General features: G+C 45.8%; 1 protein-coding gene across 8 annotated transcripts in view; it reads right to left on the reverse strand.

Moving 5' to 3' along the window:
• Positions 1 to 14,225: 14,225 nt before the first annotated feature.
• Positions 14,226 to 20,730, reverse strand: part of LOC121456506 (speckle type BTB/POZ protein) — an 80,354-nt gene continuing 73,849 nt past the window's right edge. For all 8 annotated transcript variants that reach the window (XM_041664721.1, XM_041664714.1, XM_041664718.1 and 5 more), the window contains 2 exons: positions 16,872 to 17,014; positions 14,226 to 15,502 (listed from right to left, as the gene is read on the reverse strand). In XM_041664721.1, coding sequence (XP_041520655.1) covers positions 15,358 to 15,502; positions 16,872 to 17,014 — 288 coding nt within the window. In that variant the 3' untranslated portion in view covers positions 14,226 to 15,357. The remainder of the gene's footprint in view (positions 15,503 to 16,871; positions 17,015 to 20,730) is intronic.

The following is a 20,730-nucleotide window of genomic DNA, read 5'->3' on the forward strand; positions in this document are numbered from 1 at the left end:
TCTGTCTCCTCCAGGCATGCATGCACCACCACTGCCTGGCTGATTTGAATATTTTGAGGCAGGGTCTCATAATGGAACCTTGGTTGGCTTGGAACTTGCTAAGTAGACCAGACTGGCCTCGAACTCAGAGAGTCACTTGCTTCTGCCTCCTGAGTGTTGGGAACAAAGGTGTGTGCTGCCTCACTCAGTGAGCTACCTTACTTGAAAAAGTGAAAGTTCTCCCTACCTTGGTACACTGCTGGGGAAATTAAGTTACCTCCCCCCCCTTGCTCTTGGAGATAGGTTTCTGTGAACTTCATCCTCCCTTCTGTGTGGTTGGGCGAGAGGGCCCAAGGCTGGAGGGAGAGACATGAATTCCTGCTCTTCTTCTGTTCCATGATGCCTGTGGCAGAAATGGCTATAGTATATACAGTGGTTTATCTGCCTTGTCTACTTGGCTGGATTTAGAACAGTATAGGGGCCACACTTCTACCATTGTGTAGTGTCTACATGGGTGTTTCCAAAAGGTTTAACTAAAGGAAGAAGATTGGTCCTGGATGTGGGAAGGATCATCCCACGGGCGAGGGTCCTAGACTGAAAGAAAAAGAAGCTGAACACCATTGTTTAACTCTTTGCTTTCTGTGGATGCAATGTGACCAGCTGCCCCACACTCCTGATGTCATCCCTTCCCTGCCACAATGAACTGTGTCTCTTCAAACTGGGAGCCAAACTAAGTAAACAAACAAACAAGCAAACCCTTCCTTCATTTGTATCACTTTTTGCTGTTGTCATAGAAACAAGAGAACCAACACACTAGCCACTTCCCCTGCCTTCTTAGAAATGGGGTCCCCGCTTGTTAGTTGGATACACAGCTGCCTGGCATAATCCTACATTTCTCTGCCCCCACCCCACGTTCCCTGCCTTCTACACGTGGCCATGTGCCTGAGATCTGGCCAGTGACCTTTAGGCCAAGTGATTATACTGTCAGTTTCCGGCATCTTAAGACAGAGGTATTCATCCTTTGTTCCTTCTTCATCTCGTCATCCACCCAGCTGTCTGGAATTGAGGCCACTAGCCCTAGCTGCCGTCAGACTCTAGTGTAAGTGCCACAGAGAAGGGGGAGAGTGGTAAGCTGGATGAAGATACGGTCCCGGAGAGCCCTAAACCGCCTGCAGACTTGTGTGTGAGAAAAAGGAAATTCCCGCCGCCTTTAAGCCTCGGCTTTAGGTCTCTATTCCTTTTTCTCTTTTCTAAAACCCATTCTCACGCAGGCCAGGCTAGCCTGGCTTGGCTGTAAGCTAAAAACTGGCCTTGAACTCTAGGACTGCCCGCAATCCTCCTGCCTCTTTCTCCGAGTACAGGGATTATAGGCAGGTTCTGGCATACCCAAGGGTTTTCACTTCTTGAAGCTGTATCTAGTGTTGGAGAACTTCCCTGCAGATTTTGGTCTTCTCATCTGTGAAACCGAGGCAATGCCCGCACATCTCAACACACCTGGGCAAGAAGGGAAGGGCTTCTCACCCACTTCCCTAGCCTCACTTCTGGAGATGGTACAAGCTGCTTCTGCTTTTCAGGGAACCCCAGGGAACTCAGGGTACTCTGCCCCTGTCTGAAGGACCTCCAGATCCCAAATTCAGTCCTCACGTGTCCAAGTCCCCATACGCATTCTGATGTTGGTGACACACAATCCTCGTTAAGGGCCTGACTGATCCCAGCCAGATGGGATCCTAATTTAATTAAAACCCTTTAATTACCTGCAACAACACTGCTTTGGAAGTCCAAAGGCAGAAGGGGGTTGGTGATGGGAGGGGGCACTGTTGACAGAGCAGAGGAGTGGCTAGCCTTTTGGCCCTCTGGGAGCTGGCATTGCCTCCCACGCCTCCCATCGTGGTGGCCACGGTGTGCATGGAAGAGCCAGCACAGCCAGAATTCTGGCGTGGTCTATAGGGCACAGCTGGGACAATGGGAAGTGGTTGGAGCAGAAAAGATCCCTGGGAAACTGAGTCCAGGCTCTGAAGCCTACTGCTGTCAGTGTTGGTCCTGAGGTGAGAGCAGGACCCGCGTGCCCTGTATATGGGACCCTGGCCCCGCCCAGGGCACTCTGGGGAGGTGAAACCATGGTTTGGATTTCTTTCCAACGGTCTGGCTGTAGAAATAGGGGCACGTCTGTAGCTACCGAAAGGAAGCTATGCCACTACAACAGTTTCTCCTCAGTGTCATTGTCCTAGGTGTGGACAAAAAAAAAAGGGTCACTTAGGTGGGTGGCAGAGGGGTCATGCGGTTTGAGGACTCCTTCCTGTAACGGCAGAATGAGCTCTGGCCAGGCCAGAGCCTGCCAAGCCCTGGCAAGGACAGACTGAAACCTAGGCTCGTGAGCTGAGCTATTTATAGCCCATGTGGACATCATCCGTTAATACCCCTTCTGTTCTTCCGTCGTACTTATTCACTCCACAAATATTGTTTAATAAAGCCTCTCGAACTTCCAGCTGGTCTCCACTGGGCCGGGATATCCGGAGAAGAGGTGTTGGTTCGCATTGGAGCTATCGCCTCAGAGGAACTGTTCTATTGGGGTCAGTGTGATGCCAGGGGCTGGAGTCGAAACAGGAGTGTGTGGAGCTCAGTGCCCACCCCCTCCCCACCTGAGTTCCCCTCCAGAGCTACAGCACAGGAGCTTCTGGGTTTAGCTTTACAAAAGGGGTCCCCAATACCATCCTCTCCTGATGTTCCAGCCTGGTCCTGACTTGGCCCGTATCTACAATGCTGTGTATCTGCTAACTTTGGGGCTCCTAGAAAGTGTGGACATCTCTGATAGACTCAGCAGAGAAAGGGCACACACCACTCTCTGCCATCAACCTGGAGGCTCCCTGAGACAGGGCATGGGAGACCCCATCTAAATGGTCTGGGTGCTACTCTCCCCGGAGTGTAGTATGAAGCTGCCCAAGCACCTTGGCACGTCCAGATCTGTGTGTGAGATCACAGCAGCTGGCTGTGCCTGTGAGTGCTGTTTATGTGAATATCTTCGTTCTAGTAGAACCAGAAGTGGCTACCCCTTTGTCACTCCTGCAGCGGGGACAGTAAAAGAAACACAGCATCAATGTTGGCACACTTCCTGCCCATCCTATGGACTATATCATCTTTTCTAGAATAGTCTGAAAAACCCACCAGTGAGGGGCTGGAGAGATGAAGAGCACAAGTTGCTCTTCCAGAGGTCCTGAGTTCAGTTCCCAACAACCACATGGTGGCTCTCAGCTATCTGTATTGAGATTTGGTGCCCTCTTCTGGCCTGCAGTTCAGGCATACATGCAGTTAGAACATTACAGACAAAATAAATCTTTTTTTTTAAAGCTGTTTCTCTTTTTTTTCTATATATTTTTATTTATTTATTTATTATGTTTACAATATTCTTTCTGCGTGTAACCCTGAAGGTCAGAAGAGGGCACCAGACCTCATCACAGATGGTTGTGAGCCACCATGTGGTTGCTGGGAATTGAACTCAGGACCTTTGGAAGAGCAGGCAATGCTCTTAACCGCTGAGCCATCTCTCCAGCCCCAAAATAAATCTTAAAAACAAGCAAGCAAACCAGTGAGTTCTTGGGGAATGGTGATGGCTGGGGTCCAGTCTAGGACCATCAGTTGTAAGATAAATAAATCTTTTTTTTCAAATTTATTCTATTATTATTATTTTATGTTCATTGGTGTGAGGGTCAGATGCCCTGGGACTGGAGCTACAGACAGTTGTGAGCTGCCGTGTGGGTGCTGGGAATTGAACTCAGGACCTCTGGAAGAGCAGCCGGTGCTCTTAACCGCTGAACCATCTCTCCAGTCCGATAGATAAATCTTATGGCTCTTGCCATCCTCTTTATTCCAGGAAGCCTCACCTGGCCTCATTTTGTGACTGGGGAAAGAACAGTCTCCAAGATGTCAGGGAAGCTGAGCGCTCCCAGGAGTCAGGGAAAAGCTGTGTAGAGCCGATGCATGGCCGAAGGGAACAGTCTCACTTACCAGGTGATTTTGTTGTAGTCCCCTGGGCTCTCTGAGACGGGGCAGTGATTTCCCCCCAACCATACCTGCTCACATTGTGGCTAGAAGGACTGGCCCCACAAGTAGTGAGTGCCATGCCAATGTGGTCAGTTCTGAGATGTTGTCACTCGGCCTTCCCCCAACTTATGAGCATCTCGAGGGAAGAGGGATGGCTTCTTCTGCACAAGGCAGGCCGTATAGCCCAGAAGCTGAGGTTCAGTTCTGGAGCCAGGCTGCCTGAATTCAAATTCCATTTTTGGGGGGGAAGATTGAAACAGGGTTTCTCTATGTAGCCCCAGATGTCCTGGAGTGCTCTGTAGATCAGGCTGGCCTTGAACTCAGAGATTTGCCTGCCTCTGCCTCCCAGTGCTGGGATTAAAGTTTTGTATCATTGATGCCTGGCTTGAATTCAAATTCTTCTTCTGACATATCCTCACTGCAGACCTCAGATAGGTCGGTGAACATCTTTGTATCTGAATTTCTTTACCCATGGAATGGGGATGCTCTTTCCCTCTCAGAAGGTTGCTCTTAGAATGAGTAAAGCGTCTGAAAATATGTTTAGCACAGGGACACAGACTACAACTATGCACACTACAGCCATGACGCTGGGTGGGAGGCTTGGAGGATGGTGGTCATGGGCTTTATCATGCCTTGCTCCAGGAAGAATGTGCAAGAAAAAAAAACTAAGGGAAGGTCAGAAGTTGTTGTTGTTGTTGTTGGTGGTGGTGGTGGTGTGTGTGTGTGTGTGTGTGTGTGTTTCAAAACACATAAAACCCAGGGCCCCTTTTTGCATGGAGTAGCTCCTTGGGTCCAGATCCCACTTCCGCTGGCTCTAGAGAAGCCCCTTCCAGCATGAGCTGTATGTCCCTCCAGGCCTCTACCCACTAACCATACACAATTCTGAGGGTCTTTATTTAGGAGGCAAGTTGACAGTCAAGAGTGCAGCCCCCACAAACACACTCTAGGCCTGGGTATTCTCCCACCCTGCTTAGCCACTCTCAACCCCACTCCAGGCCCCCCAGCTGTGCCCTGGTCAAAATTAGCCATTTCCCTTTCTCCTTGGCCACCTACATCATTTTCACTCACTTGGGAAAGAATGGTCTCCAAGGTGACCAAATCCTTTCTCTGGTCAGGACAAGGCTCTACCCAGCCAGCATGTTTGAAACCGTTCGGTTTGAGTCTTAGCCCTCTCCACGCTTCCCCAGCCTTGCCACTAGCTCATCAGCCTGGATGGGCCCGGGGTCCCTTGCTGGTACCCCCTTCATGTATAAAACACGGCCCTGCCTTGGATGGGACTCTGGAGGGTGAAGACTGTCTGCTCAGCCTCGTGGTGAGTTCTCTGATGGGCTCTATGTAAGTCATTTCTGCTGTGTCCCGGAAGGGCTGAGGACATGGGGCCCACAGGACTTGGGTCAGGAAGTCTCACTCACAGATGGGTCCCGAATTTAGTGGCTATGTAGATGCCTCCTAGAGGGACAGAGAAACGGCTAGGGAGGGGCTGCACCCCTCCAGGTCGTTTTTTGTAGGACACGACAGTGTTTGGGGTTTGGGCAAGCACCAAATAGGGGTACACAGTGTAGAGAGGCGCATAACTAGCCCATTTACTAGCCCTGGCAGCTCCCTGGCCTGGGATGGGGGGCTGCTGCCGCTCACTCAGGCTCTGCCATCTGCCACATCTCCGTGGAGATCAGAACTGAAGGGCTCATTGGAGGCAGAAATTTCTTTTTCCTTTTTTTTTTTTTTTAATGCAGCAGGATCAGGCTCAAGATGTCACTCTAGTGAAAGGGACCGGAGATGGGAGAGAAATGTCTAGGAAAACAGGGGAGAAATAAATGGAAGCTTCCATGCTCCAGAAGGAGGGAGGAACAGGGAACAGCAAAGACAGGAAAATGAGAAGAAGGAGGAGGATTGTGCAGAGAGGGACTTGATTTAGCATCCATCTTTGCTGGGCCGCTCAAGGCAGCAGCAGCCCAGGAAGCAGAGCTCTGGGTGTCAAGCGACTTCCTCCTGCCAACCTTTATTTTTGTGTAACTACAGACTGAAGTGGCTCTGTCCTGCCTTTACCCCTTCCGGAATGTCTGCTCTCCTGACCTTTGGAAATATCACAATGATGACAGTGAGGATCATAATGGAGGACCCAAGAGTGATTTTTAGGTGACCGAAAGATTCAACGCAGACTTTCCCCTTGGACTCCAGGGGCCTTTCCACCTCTGCACATTACAGCAGTGAGCTACCTGGAGCCCACAGGACACTGGCTAGCAGACACCCCAAGAGACCAGATTTCTGGAGTGAGTCCTGCTGTGGGAGACTCCTGCAAATCCAGAGGTGCTCACGTTTGTCATCACCTCACTGGGTTTGTGGGTTTGTGTTCTAAGAAATCCTCTAAGGAAATGGACTCCAAAAGCCACATGTGGCACAGGTTAGAGATGGAAACATTGATAGCACTGCCGGCAGTTTGTCTTTCTGGAGGCTTTATTCAATGCCAAGTTCAGTGTTAGGGATGTGATATTTATTTGCTCACTAACTCCTTAGACATCTATCTGCTATGTCCATTACACAGGTAAGAAAGTGTTACCCTGATCTGACTCAGGCCCAGATTCTACATGGCAGCACTCAACAATGCCAACTCCTCTCCACAGGTAGCGCAGACCTTCACTTAGAACCCCACTCTTTCCCAGTCATGGCTATTACCTCATTTCTACTTACCTAGAAAAAGCATAGGTCAGGCTGGGTGGTGGTGACAAACACCTTTAATTCCAGTACTCAGGAGGCAGAGGCAGGTGGATCTCTGTGGGTTTAAGGCCAGCCTGGGCTATAGAGCAAGATCCAGGATAGGCTCCAAAGCTATAGAGAAACCTTCTCCTGGAAAAAAAAAAAAGCATAGGTCAGGTATGGTTGGGCATACCTTTAATCTCAACACTTGAGGTGGGAGGATCTCTGTGAGTTCCAGGACAGCCTGGTCTATTAAAAAAGTTCCAGGAGAGCCACAGTTACATAAAGAGACCTCACCCACAACCCACCCCAAAAAACAGAAAAACAAACAAAAAATGTTGAGTCACCAGAAATAAACAAATTTTCTTATCTTCCCACTAAAAGACAGGTCTGCTTGTTTCTGCAATGCCTGCGCCAATGCACCCAGCTGCACTGTAGGCTGTCCCCTCTCTACTGGGTTGCCCCAGCACTCCAACTCTAAACACACTGAGGTCTTGCCTGGAGAGACCATTCAGCAGTTAAGAGCAAATACTGCTCTTGCCGAGCCAAGTCCAGACAATTCATAGCCACCTGTAACTTCAGCTCCAAGGGAGCAGCTACCTCAAGGCTGCTTCTGCAGACACATGCACTTATGTGCACAGACCCCACCGCTGACACACAATGAAAAATGTGCACCCATGCCTTGACTGCATGAATGTCTGTATACGTGTGTGACAGATGAAGAGAGCATCATGAACTGTAGTTATAGATGGTTGTGAACAGCCATGTAGGTGCTGGGAACTGAACCTGGATCCTCTGGAGAAGCAGTCAGTGCTCTTAACCACTGAGTTCTCTTCATCCCTATATATAATTTTCAAAATTAAAAAATTTAAAACATGTTCTCATTTTGTAAAACACACACACATACACCACCACACCCTCCTGTGCTCCTTTGCCTCCTCTGTCCTTTCCATCGCAGCCATACCTGGAAGATTTGTCTGGACACCTTGACCAGGTACCTCCGTGCCTCATTTGCAATCTTGCCCTGAAATGACCATAGTCACTGAGGATTGCTGTGCTGCCAATTCTCCTTTGCCTCCCTAGTGCTTGGATTAAAGGCATGCTCGCTACAGCTGCCGCCACCACCCAGCTGCTATGCTGCTGCCAATTTGAATGAACATGTTTTAGTTTTTCTTGATACTTTTAACACATTTTGTTAAATTTTCTGGTTATCATCACTTCATCACTGGTGGTTAATATATTTTTTTTTTTTTTGAGACGGGGTTTCTCTGTATACCCTTGGCTGTTCTGGAACTCCCTCTGTAGACCAGGATAGCCTTGAACTCAGAGATCCACCTGCCTCTGTGCTGGGACTAAAGGTGTGTGCCATCACCATCTGGCAATTTTTTTTCTTTCTTTCTTTTTTTTTTTTTTTTGGTTTTTCAAGACAGGGTTTCTCTGTAGCTTTGGTGCCTGTCCTGGAACTAGCTCTTGTAGACCAGGCTGGCCTCGAACTCCCAGAGATCCGCCTGCCTCTGCCTCCCGAGTGCTGGGATTAAAGGCGTGCGCCACCACTGCCCGGCCATCTGGCTAATTTTTAAAGCAAATTTTGTTAAACTCTAAGCTCCCATGAGTGCAAGGAACAGCTTTACTTGTGGCTGTGTGCCTACATACATACAGCATACTCGTCATACTGTCTGTTAGATCTGTGAGGGAGTTATTAGCAGTAAAAAGAAACAGTATAAAACCTTTAAAATATTTATTTTTACTTATGTATATGTGTATACATATATACATATGAGTGCAGGTTTCCCGAGGCCAGAGGTGTTGGATCTTCTTGGAGCTAGAATCACAGGCAGTTGTGAGCTGGGTGCTGGAATTCCAACTTGGGTCCTCTGTAAGAGCAGTAAACCACTGAGCCACCTTTCCAGCTCCTGAAGATTGCTTTTTATGGGTGTGTGTTTGTATGTTATGTGTGTGAAGGTCCCCAAACAGGCCAGAAGGGGGCACTGAACTCCCTGGAGCTGAAGTTACTGGCAGTTAGGAGCCACCTGCCATGAGTGCTGGGGACCTAATGTGGATCCTCTGCATGAGCAGTCCATGCTCTTACCAGAGCTATGGCTCCAGCTTCTCTAAAACCTTTCTGGGGCCAAATCAAGGGAAAGACTTTTCAGTTTTGATGGGAGGATTCTGGGGACCACCCACTGACAGCTGGACACACTCAAATGCCCTTTCTTTTCTAGAGAACTTTGGAAGGATGCACAGTAGAGGCCACGGCCCTGGGAGGACTGCTGGCGATGGTGGGTAACTCCCTGGTGTTGACGCCTGCTTTCCATTAGCGTTCCATCAACAGATTCCTAGTGCTGCTGAAAGACAGAAATAAAAATGTGTTAATTTACCCAGAGAGATCAAAGCATGCAATATGACTATTGGTTCATGTATCAATGTCAACAGATCTACAGATGAATAAAAACACACTATTTCATTTTGCCATTAAATGGCATAAGTGCATTTTAAAAATTTATTTTTATTTTGTGTGTATGGATGTTTGCTTCCATGTGTCTGTGCACCACAAGCATTTTGGTGCCCAAGGAGGACAGGTGGGTGCTGGGAATTGAACCCAAGTCCTTTGGAAGAGGAGCCAGTGCTCCTAACTCCTGAACCCTCTCCTCAGACACAAATGGCATTTTAAAGTACCGTGGGTCAACAGGAAGTAACCAGGTACAGATCTCAGAAGACAATCTGAAATCACACTTCTGGTGTGCTAGAGCTGGTTCACATTGGCTTTCTAGAGCCAACTGATTAATTTTCAGGAATCTTAAAAGCTGGCTGTTAAATAGCCATAGCCATCACTAAAAATTACAACTGAGAGGTGGTGGTGCGTGCGCACGCCTTTAATCCCAGCACTTAGGAGGCAGAGGCAGGTGGATCTCTGAGTTTGAGGCCAGCCTGGTCTACAGAGTGAGTTCCAGGATAGTCAGAATTGTTTTTCTTTTAATATTTATTTATTTATTTATTTATTATGTATACAATATTCTGTCAGTGTATATGCCCACAGGCTAGAAGAGGGCACAGATCTCATTACAGATGGTTGTGAGTCACCATGTGGTTGCTGGGAATTGAACTCAGGACCTTTGGAAGAGCAGGCAATGCTCCTAACCTCTGAGCCATCTCTCCAGCCCGATAGTCAGAATTGTTATAATAGAAAAACCCTATCTCAAAAAAACCAAATAAATAAATAAATAAATAAATTGTATGACCATGGCAAAGCACTCAAAAGCTCTTCCTAATCATCTCACATCTTACTGTCTATGTGTATGGGTTTTTTCCTCCCCCCCCTCCCCCGAGACTCTCTGTAGCTTTGGAGCCTGTCCTGGAACTAGTTCTTGTAGACCAGGCTGGCCCTGAACTCAGAGATCTGCCTGCCTCTGCCTCCTGAGTACTGAGATTAAAGGAGTGCGCCACCACTGCCCAGCTGTGCGGAGGTTGTTTTCATCTACGGTATCTCTACAGGGGAGATTCTAGAAAAATGGCACACTGTACATCTCTTTCCAATTTTCATTCAGTAAGGTCACCTTGAAGATGTGAAGTCAGCCATGGTGAGAGCATCTGCATCATGCAGACTGGCAAAGGGCTTCTGTATATAGGAGCCAAGTAACATGCCTTCCTTCAGTAGCATACCACTGAATCCACCACTGGCCCATGAAAACATTTAAGGTGTGAAGAAACTTCTACTTGAAAGATAGGCTGAAAAAGCCCAGAAGTGGGTCTTTAGGGAATCATTCTCAAAAGAGTGTAGACTGAAGCTGGCTGTTTTCTTCCTCATCTGAAAAGCCCCATTATTCCACAAACATGACTTTCACTACATTACAAATAGCCGTGCCTGCAGTGTTGGAGAGAGCAAACAACCAAGTGAACAGCCTGTACACCATTACACACTGAAACAAAGGAGTTCATTGACTTGACCGAAATTATGTGATCAGGGGTTGGTTCTTTTCTTCTCTCATTGTCAAAACTTGTGTCTTTGTACTCTGTTGATTTATCCTGTCAACCTTGGCTGCTTCTGCCTCCGTCATGACTGAAAATGCTTTACGGTAACTGCTGTCCTCCTAACGTATATGCTTTTGGTCCTAGTTCTAAGGGCTCTCTGGTTTGCTTCTGCCTCTAGGACTTCATTGGTAGAGCAGATATTCTACCCACTACCCTAGACCTCTCGAGCCGTATAAGCATTTGCTCTCTTAGTGGCCTAAGTGTTAGTCTCTGTCCTTTGGGCCCTTTTCCTCTTTCCTGGATGTCTGTTTTCTCAGACATGAAAAGATGAATTTTGTGACCACCTCCTTCTTCAGTTTGGGAAGTTGTCACCATTAAAACCTTTCCTCTGAGCATTAGCAGCCAAGTTCATGTTGCCATCAGACAAATGTGGCTTTTCATCTTCTCTTTGGTCCTTGGTCTAAGCTCCAAATAATTCTACTGACTGCTGTTGTTTCTTGGCTCTGGGCCAGGAGGTGTGACCTTGAAGAAGTGACATTTCCACCTTCCCAACTTCCACAAGTGCAATGAATGAGAGCTACACAAGCCAAGCCAGTAAGTGCTCAGGATGCCCGTGACATCTGTCAGCTGCAGGTACGTTCCTATACTGGAGTGGCATGTACTTTATCTTCATAATGCCTTTCCCCTAGAGTTGATCCCCTTCAACTCCTTAATCATTCCTGCTGCTTGTATTGAATTCCCTGAAGTCTACAATTCTTTTTTTCTCGGAGTGCAGGAATCAGCAAACAGTATTGTAGATGCCACTTCCTCCTCCAGCATCACAGGCAGGATTTACAGAGGGGAGCACTCATTTTGCTAATGGCTTAAAGATCCCATCAGTCAACAATATTCAAGTTCTGTTCTCATCTGGAGGTCAGAGCTTCTGGTTCTCCCAGCTCATTATCCCAAAGACTGATCTTCCTACATCTGCTTTCTTGCTCACTGTATCCAGGAGGCATCCACCTAATGGGTCAAAGGGCCCACAGTGGCAGAGTCACCTCTGAAATTAAAAGCGGGAAAGTATAGCTACCTTGTGCATGCACATACACAGCAGGCCAACAACACTTACCTGGTTGTTAGATTAGTCAGCAGGCCATTGGAAATGAATCTAAATGATGGGGGGCAGATTTCGATGAAAAGTCACGAGACAAAAGGAAACACACAGGGCCCAGGCTGATTAAGAAGATAATTAGTTTTCGAAAATAAGGTTGGGTTTCAGCCAATAATTTGTTTGTAACAAAGGTATAGGAAGGGATGCACGGCAGCCATGCTGCACGCTGATCTAGTGGCTCTTTCATAGGAGCTGACAGTGCCGGGCGCAGCTCCGCCCCTCTGCCCAGTCTGTTGTTTGAGCACATAGAAGCCGTTTTCCTTCCATTGGCACAGGGCTCATCCAATATGGCGGTCCCATAAGAGGTTGAAGCCACCGTTTAAAAGGAGCTCCCAGAACACTGGTCCAGCGAGAGATCTTCTGGCCCGTCGCAGGGTCTTCATGTTCCTGGCTGGAATTAAAAAGGACAGCAAAACAGCAGCAGCTCTCTGAGAGCTCAAGTCCAGCAGCCTTATCAGTGAAAAGGGAAAGAGACATTTCTTTCCTAAATTGTTCAAACCTATAAAGGTCTTCAAGTTGCCTGATAACTGACAGGTTTAATCTCTATGTAGGAAACAGGAAAATCCCCCCCCCCCCCCCCATGGATGGCCAGATATGAGGCAGGGACTGACCACAGGGAGGTGGGGAGATGGGGACACTGCCAGATATTCTATTTGGCCCCCAAACCTGCAACTCGGAAGGTTCTCTGGAACTACTTGCCTGAAATATTGTTTTGATAAATAAGCCATATCCTTGTGGAATTGCCATCTCCAACTGTTCCACTGGCACGGACGTCTCTGCAGTGACAGCACATGCCCCAGATTGTGGAGTTAACTGGAATTAGGTTTCAGATGTGGGGGAGCTAAGGAAAGAGGTGGTGGCAGTGGGAGGTTTATGAACAGTATGCTGGGGCTCTGATGTTGTCATAACCAGATGGCTTCAACTGTATCATTTAAACAAAAACAAACATGGCCAGAAATAATATAATAACAGGAGCAGCATTGAGCATCATCCTCTATACCTGAAATTTCATCAGTTTTCAATCTACAGTGAAGTCCACATCGGAAATTCTATAAGTATGGAAAATCCCAGAAGAGACCTTTTATCCTGCCAAAGCCAGATGTCAGGCCAGCTCCCTTCCTGAGAGCACATGCTCTGAGTCCTCCATCCTCAACCCCAGAACTGTGAGTGAAGCTCAGTGAAGCAAATCTGCTTCACCCTGCTGGGAGCTCTCAAGAACAGGCCAGTAGAGGCACCTTTCTGGAGCTTTGTTCTTACTATTCCCAGAGGAAGCAAGTTTCACTTCCAATTTTATACCTAAGCACTCCAGAAATGGAACTTCCTCTACTCCTTATGTAATCTTCAGGATATGACATTAGACGATCTGGTATTCAGTATTCATGTGACCTTAGGCATGTGCCTTCCTCCAGTTTCACCTTTTCCAGCTACAGACCAACACTAACAAGCACCTGTCCAACTACACTCGTTGAGAGGTTAGAGGTTCAAAAGGACAGTACAGACGAAGGTCTGCTGAGAACTGAAGGCTGTACAACAAACACAGAGGCAGTATGGGCAAAGCAGATGTGGTCTGTGCACCAACTTGGGAAATGGGGGCCAGAGTGACAGTGGTCAGCAGCCAATACACAGAGAACCAGACACTTCCTTACACAGGTCACACTTGGGAGGAAACCGGGAAGGACCACGGAATGCAATAAACAAGTCCCACTTGTGAAAAAACTGCCACTAACTCATACATACCCAGCCCAGTAGTAGGTACACAATGAAAACCAGAGAATTTGCAATGAGCAGTCACTGAAAGGAAATAGAGTGTGAAAAGAGCTGAGATTCCACCTAAGACTAAATAATGCAACCTTGGCCAAACAATGTATTTCTAGTGTTCCACTGTCTGGCCAGTGCTGTGTAGCTGGGAGCTCCATGCATTCTTGTGATCTCACTGCAAGTTAAGACCTTAGTTTCCTCAGAAACACATCAGTCAATGACAGGACCCATCAGAGACAATAATTTCCCTTTATTTAATCTCCATATTCATGTCTCCTAAATACTTTTTTTTTTTTTGGTATTTGGTTAGGAGAACGGAGATTTGGGATTAGGTATTAACACACATAGGGGATGGGGAGGCAGAAAAAGCTCACTACAATTGCTTCTCTTGGCAGAGTAGGGCCTGGTTCCAGTCTCTCAATAGGACACGGTTGGCAGATCCTCAAGGAGGACAAGACTGGCAGATGCTCACAAAGGAAACTTGAGATTATGGAGAATAAATAAATCCCTACTGTTTCTTGGACATTTTAGATATAATTCCTAAAAGATGAAGATCAAACCAGGGCTTCAAAACCCTGTAAGCAAAAAAACTCAGATCCGAGAAACAAGCCAAGTGAGTGAAACAAAAGACAAGAGATACCACACAGTACAAAATAGTAATTATTTATATTTTCAAAAAGAAAAAATTAACATTTGGAAGTCTCCCCTTTGGAAGAGGGGCTAATCAGAAGTGACAGGACTGGCTCCTATGCAGGCAACAAGTCAGGTACAAACAGCCGGGCAATCTGGGCTGGAATTTTTTTCACATAGCAATAATAATAAAATTTCTTTTTCTCTTCTTTTTGTTTTATGTATTTTCTGGATTTATTTCTTCTTCTTCTTTTTTTTTTTAGAAAAAGGGAGGGGGAAGGAAGAAAAAATAAAATCAGAGAAAAATGCCAAAAAAAAAAAAAAAAACCACACCATTTTCCACGATATCTAAAAACAGAACCATAGTTCTTGTCAAGACAGTATGAATTCTGGATGAATAACTTTTTTTTTTTCCAGTTTTCAACACCAATAAAGATTTTGCAAAAGCCACTACCATCAAAACACTCATCTTCCAGATCAAATAACCTCCTCCCCCCTTTGCCTTCATGTGTCACTTTTCATAAGAGGATAAAAGGATGGGCTCTGTATTTGCAAACGGTAAGTGCGAATGAGAGAGCTCTGCTGATACTTGCATGGTAGTGAGGAGTTTTCACAAATATCCAAGGTTTAGCACGGCTGGAAGGACTAAAATTTGCTTCTTTCAACATAAATACTACTGGAATTCACAAAATGATTTCTGAAAAAAATTCTTTCTTCTTTCCTTTTCCCTTCTCTTAAAACTAAATGTCCATTTTGTTTTCCTTTTTGCTCCAGGCACCTGACGATTTGTTCTGCTCAGTCAGATGCAGGCAGGTTTCTCCAAAGTACCACTGCTGGGATGTGCTTGGGGCCAGCACCTAAACTGAATCCCAGGGTCAACTTGGTCAGGCCAAAGGGAACACGGTGACACGGCAACAGGGTTTTCATTAGGTTGAGCAGCCCCGAGTCCTGGGCCCTTCCCTCCCCCCACCCGTTCCCCTAAGTTATTTAGTGCTGTTTTAAAGTCTGGGTCATGGTACAGTCTTTCCCCTGACACAGAGAAAAAGCTCCACAGATTGCGCCGTCTACCTGGTGATCAGTGGCAGCAACGATGGCTGCTGCTTCTGGAAAATAAATGGAGTCTTATAACAGGCAGGATCTTAGGATTGCTTCAGGCGTTTGCGTGGGGGCCCCAGGAAAGGGCATTGTGCTGAAGCCAGAGAGCGGTATGCTTCAGCCACTAAGTGGGGATGTGATACCACCATTGACTTCCACCCAGAGGTCTCCAAGACATCCGAAGCATGACTAGGAGAAATGCGGAGAGAGAGGTTACCAAAGGAAGTGTGCACATGGACCAAACTGCTGCCTAGATAGCCCACTTTTTTAGTGTTTGGTGTAGATGTTGTTGATACAATCAACACTACCCAAGACAGAACCCTTAACATGCATAAAATGTGCTTGCTAGACAATGTACAGACCCGTGATTAGGCTGTGGCTTTAATTCCCAAAACTTGGACTCTGAGGCACTGCACTCTGAAAACATGGCCTGTTTGACAGAGTCAACATTGTTGATGGTAATTATATTCACAGTAGACAATAAAGAGAAAGAGCAAGGGCTTCCTTGGACATTCAGCTCTGAGCTCCCACCTGGTGTTCCATTTACTAGTCTTGTTAACCACAAGGCACATCACATCCAGGACCTATCTGATGAGCTTTTTGCTCAATGGTTGAGTTACCTTCTAAGAAGTAACAACATATAGTGAGCCTGAACAGAACTGACACTGGTCCTTCCCTTCCTCTTCTGTCTCAGGCTCACACCTCAGAAACAACCATGTAACTAGATCTAGAAGATATTACTTCTGTATTAAACTTGACCCCCTCATCTACTTTTTTTTTTTTTTTTTTTTTGGTTTTCGAGACAGGGTTTTTCTGTAGCTTTGGAGCCTGTCCTGAAAATCTAGCTCTTGTAAACCTGTAGACCAGCTGGCTTCGAACTCATAGAGATCCATCTGCCTCTGCCTCCTGAGTGCTAGGATTAAAGATGTGTGCCACCACCACCCAGCACTGTGAGGACTTTTTTCACTCCAACTTTTGCTTCCCATCAGGCAAGGAAATAATAGAGTATGTCACAATGAGAAGGACTACAGTTATAACCTCCTTCAAAGCATTTTAGAAAGTGCTGCGGTAAGGTCACCTGTCCCTTGGAGTGAAGGAACAGATCTGGTAGACTGTTTCCTTTTCAAAATAGTCTCTAACAATCAGTTAATGTCCACGCCTTTTCTTTCCCTAAGCCCACCAGAGACATAAAACATATTTTACCAATTCATAAAAAATGAACCTCTGTTCTCTTGGAATCTGTCTATCTTTTATTTTGCCAGTGAAAGTAAAGTGAGGTTGCTGTCATTTGGGACAAACAGCTTTTCCAGGTCAGCAAATTATCACTACTCAGTTCCACCGCTGTTTGAAAGTAAGGGGATTCACACTCACGACTAGGACCTGATCCATGCACGCAAAACCATTTTCACACTGTCAAGCTGAACAGAAAGACAAAAATTTTCTACTTACTACCAAAAGGTTAATGAATCTCCTTGCTCACTTTACTCACTAATTCAAAGTCTTTTTTATTTCTTTATCCCAATTATTCTGAAAGAAAAACTTTGAAGATGCTACTCACTAGTTGATGAAATCCACTGCCTGAGTTTTCAGTTGATCCGCGCTGTGGAGGTCAGCCAGGATGAGAATTTCTGCAGCGTTCTCCACGGAGAGGTTACTGCAGAGGGCATCCTCACACATGACCTTCAAACGCTCCAGGGCATACTGTAAAACAAGCAGTGCTGTCATCAGAGCAGCAGTCGCTCAGGGCTGACCGCTATTGAAGTTGTTCTCTGTAGTGGCACTGCTGTATAACTGGGTATCTGAACAGAATTGCAGAGTGCAGGAAAAGCCACACCACAGTTATAAAGCACAACCACACTCGGAAGGCTGGTCGCTTAAGCTTGAAAAGAAAACAACCTAAATATGGTGGGCAGCATCTATCAAAAATTCCAAAGTTTACTGCTAGAAAATGGCAATCAGAGCAGATTTTTATTCCAAAGCTCATTGCATTACCTGTCTTTCTTAACAATCACCACCTACCCTGACAATGATACATTAGCCACCCGCAAGCCAGCAGAACATTTTATTACAACTTACAGCTGACTGAACTAAAAGCACAGCTCTTTTTGTCTAAGCAGTGTCACTACCCTGGCAAGATACCCCAAAGACCTATCAAGCTGTGAAAAGGGACTCTAGGGTAGTTTTCACCAGCATTTCTACCACACTGTTCCTGAGTGGGGTGAATCAGGGGCTCCTTTGAAATAGGAAAAGATAAATTAAGTCCTACTTTATTGGGGTTGATGTTAAGCAGCAGAAACCCTGGTTCAATTTCAGTTTAAAACTTCTATTTTCTTTTCTTTTTTTTTAATATTTATTTATTTATTATGTATACAATATTCTGTCTGTGTGTATGTCTGCAGGCCAGAAGAGGGCACCAGACCTCATTACAGATGGTTGTGAGCCACCATGTGGTTGCCGGGAATTGAACTCAGGACCTTTGGAAGAGCAGGCAATGCTCTTAACCACTGAGCCATCTCTCCAGCCCCAAAACTTCTATTTTCTTTTTTTTTTTAAATATTTATTTATTTATTTCTTATGTATACAATATTCTGTCTGTGTGTATGTCTGCAGGCCAGAAGAGGGCACCAGACCTCATCACAGATGGTTGTGAGCCACCATGTGGTTGCCAGGAATTGAACTCAGGACCTTTGGAAGAGCAGGCAATGCTCTTAACCACTGAGCCATCTCTCCAGCGCCAAAACTTCTATTTTCTAAACAAACAACACAAACATCTGGAAATGGAAAATCTAGGCCCACTGGGCACACTGATCCCGCTGACTAGGCCCTTCTGCTACCTGCTCTACCACAGCATAAACTTACTGAGGAATAAAGAAGGCACAGAGCAAAACATCATTACTTCACAGGAGAAGCGTTTGCTATGAGGCTTTCCAGGCTCTCTACAGAACCTCCACCTTCAGGCCCCAGAATCATGACACAATGCCCCTCCAGGCTGAATCATGGCAACCAAGCCAAGACAATTTTATTATGAATTTCAGGCAAGGAGGCATACCCGCTGGCACTGTCATCTCCTGAAGCAGAATGGAGCTTTATTGGTTTTGGTGCCACTTTAATTTCTTACATTTGAGTAACTGGAAAACAGTTTCCATAGAAAAGGGGAATGGCACTAGACAAGTAAGAGACAAGGGTGCTGGGAAAGTTGAATGACGTTCAGTTTTTCTGCAGTGTTACTAGACTGTTCCTCTCACCTTTCTTTACACATTCTTTTAAAAGGACTTCTGCTGTGAACAGCTCTGATCCCGCCTGCATAATTAGACCAAAGTAGCCACTCCTGTCTCTTGGGGGACAAAGTTTTTTTCTTAATTATGCTTCTGAAAACCCTGCCTAATGGCAGTACTTACTCAGGAGATTGAAATTGTGTCTCCCAGGCCTGGCCAGGGTGTTTTGTTTTGTTTTTGGTCTAATTACACATGTCCCCAGGAGATTGGAAAAGCTCAGAAGAAGCTGTTTCAGCCTCCAGGGTAAATTCTAGATGTTTAGATCCTTTTGTGAAAGATTTTTTTACTGTTTTCCTAAACTCACAGAGAGGTGTAAAGGTAAAACCTGCTTTCAAACAGGCTTGGATCAAAGGCTACCCAGTGGGAAATTCTGAACGGAATTTGAAAATGCACCTACCAGTTACTACCCCTGCCCCCATTTTCCTGAGATAGTGTTTCTCTGTGTAGCCTTGGTTATCCTGGAACTTTCTGTAAACCAGGCTGGTCTCAAACTCATGAGATTTGCCTGCCTCTGCCTCCCAAGTGTTGGGATTAAAGGTGTGTGCCACCACTGCCTGGCAACTTCTCATTTATAAATTTATTGCACTATTGGGATTCAACTTTTTTTTTTTTTTTAAAATCAGAAGGAAACACGCTACATTGAAACCAACATCTAAGTGGCAATTTGGGCTAATTCCCATTCCTCTTGCCCCAAAGGTCACAATTAGCTTTTTGGCAGAGAATGAAAATGCAGAAACATAGAAGTTTTTAACTTTGACTCTAGGTATGTGTAACTTTGAGCTTCAGTCTTTCTGTATAAAACGTGGGCTTTGTAGTACTCATCATTCTTACAGGACCTCAAAGAGAAGTGATAAATACCTGAGGTATATAAGAACAAGGGACCACTTCTTTGGAAACCAGAGGCAGGTCAGACAGAACCATTGTAACTCTATGAAAGTTTGGATACTCAGCTAAACCCAGTACTCAGGCACTGAGTAAGGTTCAGGGTGACTGTGTGGTTGAAGGCAGCTGGGGCTACAGAGAAAAGCCTTGTCTCAAAATAAACAAAAAATGAGCATTGGACTGTACTAATTTTACCCAGCTTAAAGAGAATATTTTCTCATTATCTCCATTGTAACCAAGTTTCTCCTAGTCAGAAATGAGGTTGACTAGAAGGGTGTGGAGTTTTCATGTTGCCAACTACTAATCAAGTCTCCAAAGGTGATAACAAAAATAGTTACTATCCCAATCTTCATCAAGAGCAATGATTAGGTCTATATGCCTCACATTCAGTAATACTCCAAAATGCTCAACACAGATAAAGCCTCTGTGATAAGTCTAGGTACCCTCCTTTGTCCTCAGACACAAAAGGAGATATAAGGAGACAATTATTCATAGCAAAAACTAGAAGGCTTTAGCGTTCTTAGCTAGAGCTACTTCTTCAGAAAAGTACTGGAACTCGGACACAATAGGAGAGGTAGCACCCCTAGCAAGCATTTGCTTTCTCCTGAGGTCTACTGCTGGCAGCTAAGTAAGCCTTTTAATTCTTCCACATCAACTGCTCCTGCCTAACACACAGGGAGCAATTCTACATGGCAAATATCAGTCTTCCTGGCCACCTCACAAGTGATATCTGCACAGGCCCCAGGACACAAGCAGGCAGCCATTGGGCTCCACATGCCTTCACAATACAAGTCAGTTCCCATTGTGTTCTGAGGTCCTTTTATCAGATGTGATCCTTGAGAAAAATGCTTCCAGGGTGAACTATATTGGAGGAATTCTGTCTATTGTAACTTATTTTCAGAAAACTATTAGTAAACCGAGTGTGGTGGCCTTCACCTTTAATTCCAGTCAGCACCTGGGAGGCATAGGCAGGAGGATCTCTGTGAGTTAGAGTCCAGCCTGGTCTGCCTGCCTCTGCAAAGGCATGTGCCACCACTGTCCAGCTGGTTTCTCTCTTTAAAATTACATTTATTTGAAAAAAAGAAGACAGGAAAAAAAATAAAAGCCAGGCAGTGATGGTTCACACCTTTAATCTCTGTATTCAGGAGGCAAAGGCAGGTGGATCTCTGTGAGTTTGAGGCTAGCCTGGTCTAGGGAGCAAGTTTCAGGACTACACAGAGAAACCCTGTCTCAAAAAAACTGACACACACACACACACAC

This window comes from Microtus oregoni, unplaced genomic scaffold (genome assembly GCF_018167655.1).
Source record: "Microtus oregoni isolate MIOR12 unplaced genomic scaffold, Mior012 000015F_ref0000493, whole genome shotgun sequence".
Taxonomy (NCBI): domain Eukaryota; kingdom Metazoa; phylum Chordata; class Mammalia; order Rodentia; family Cricetidae; genus Microtus; species Microtus oregoni.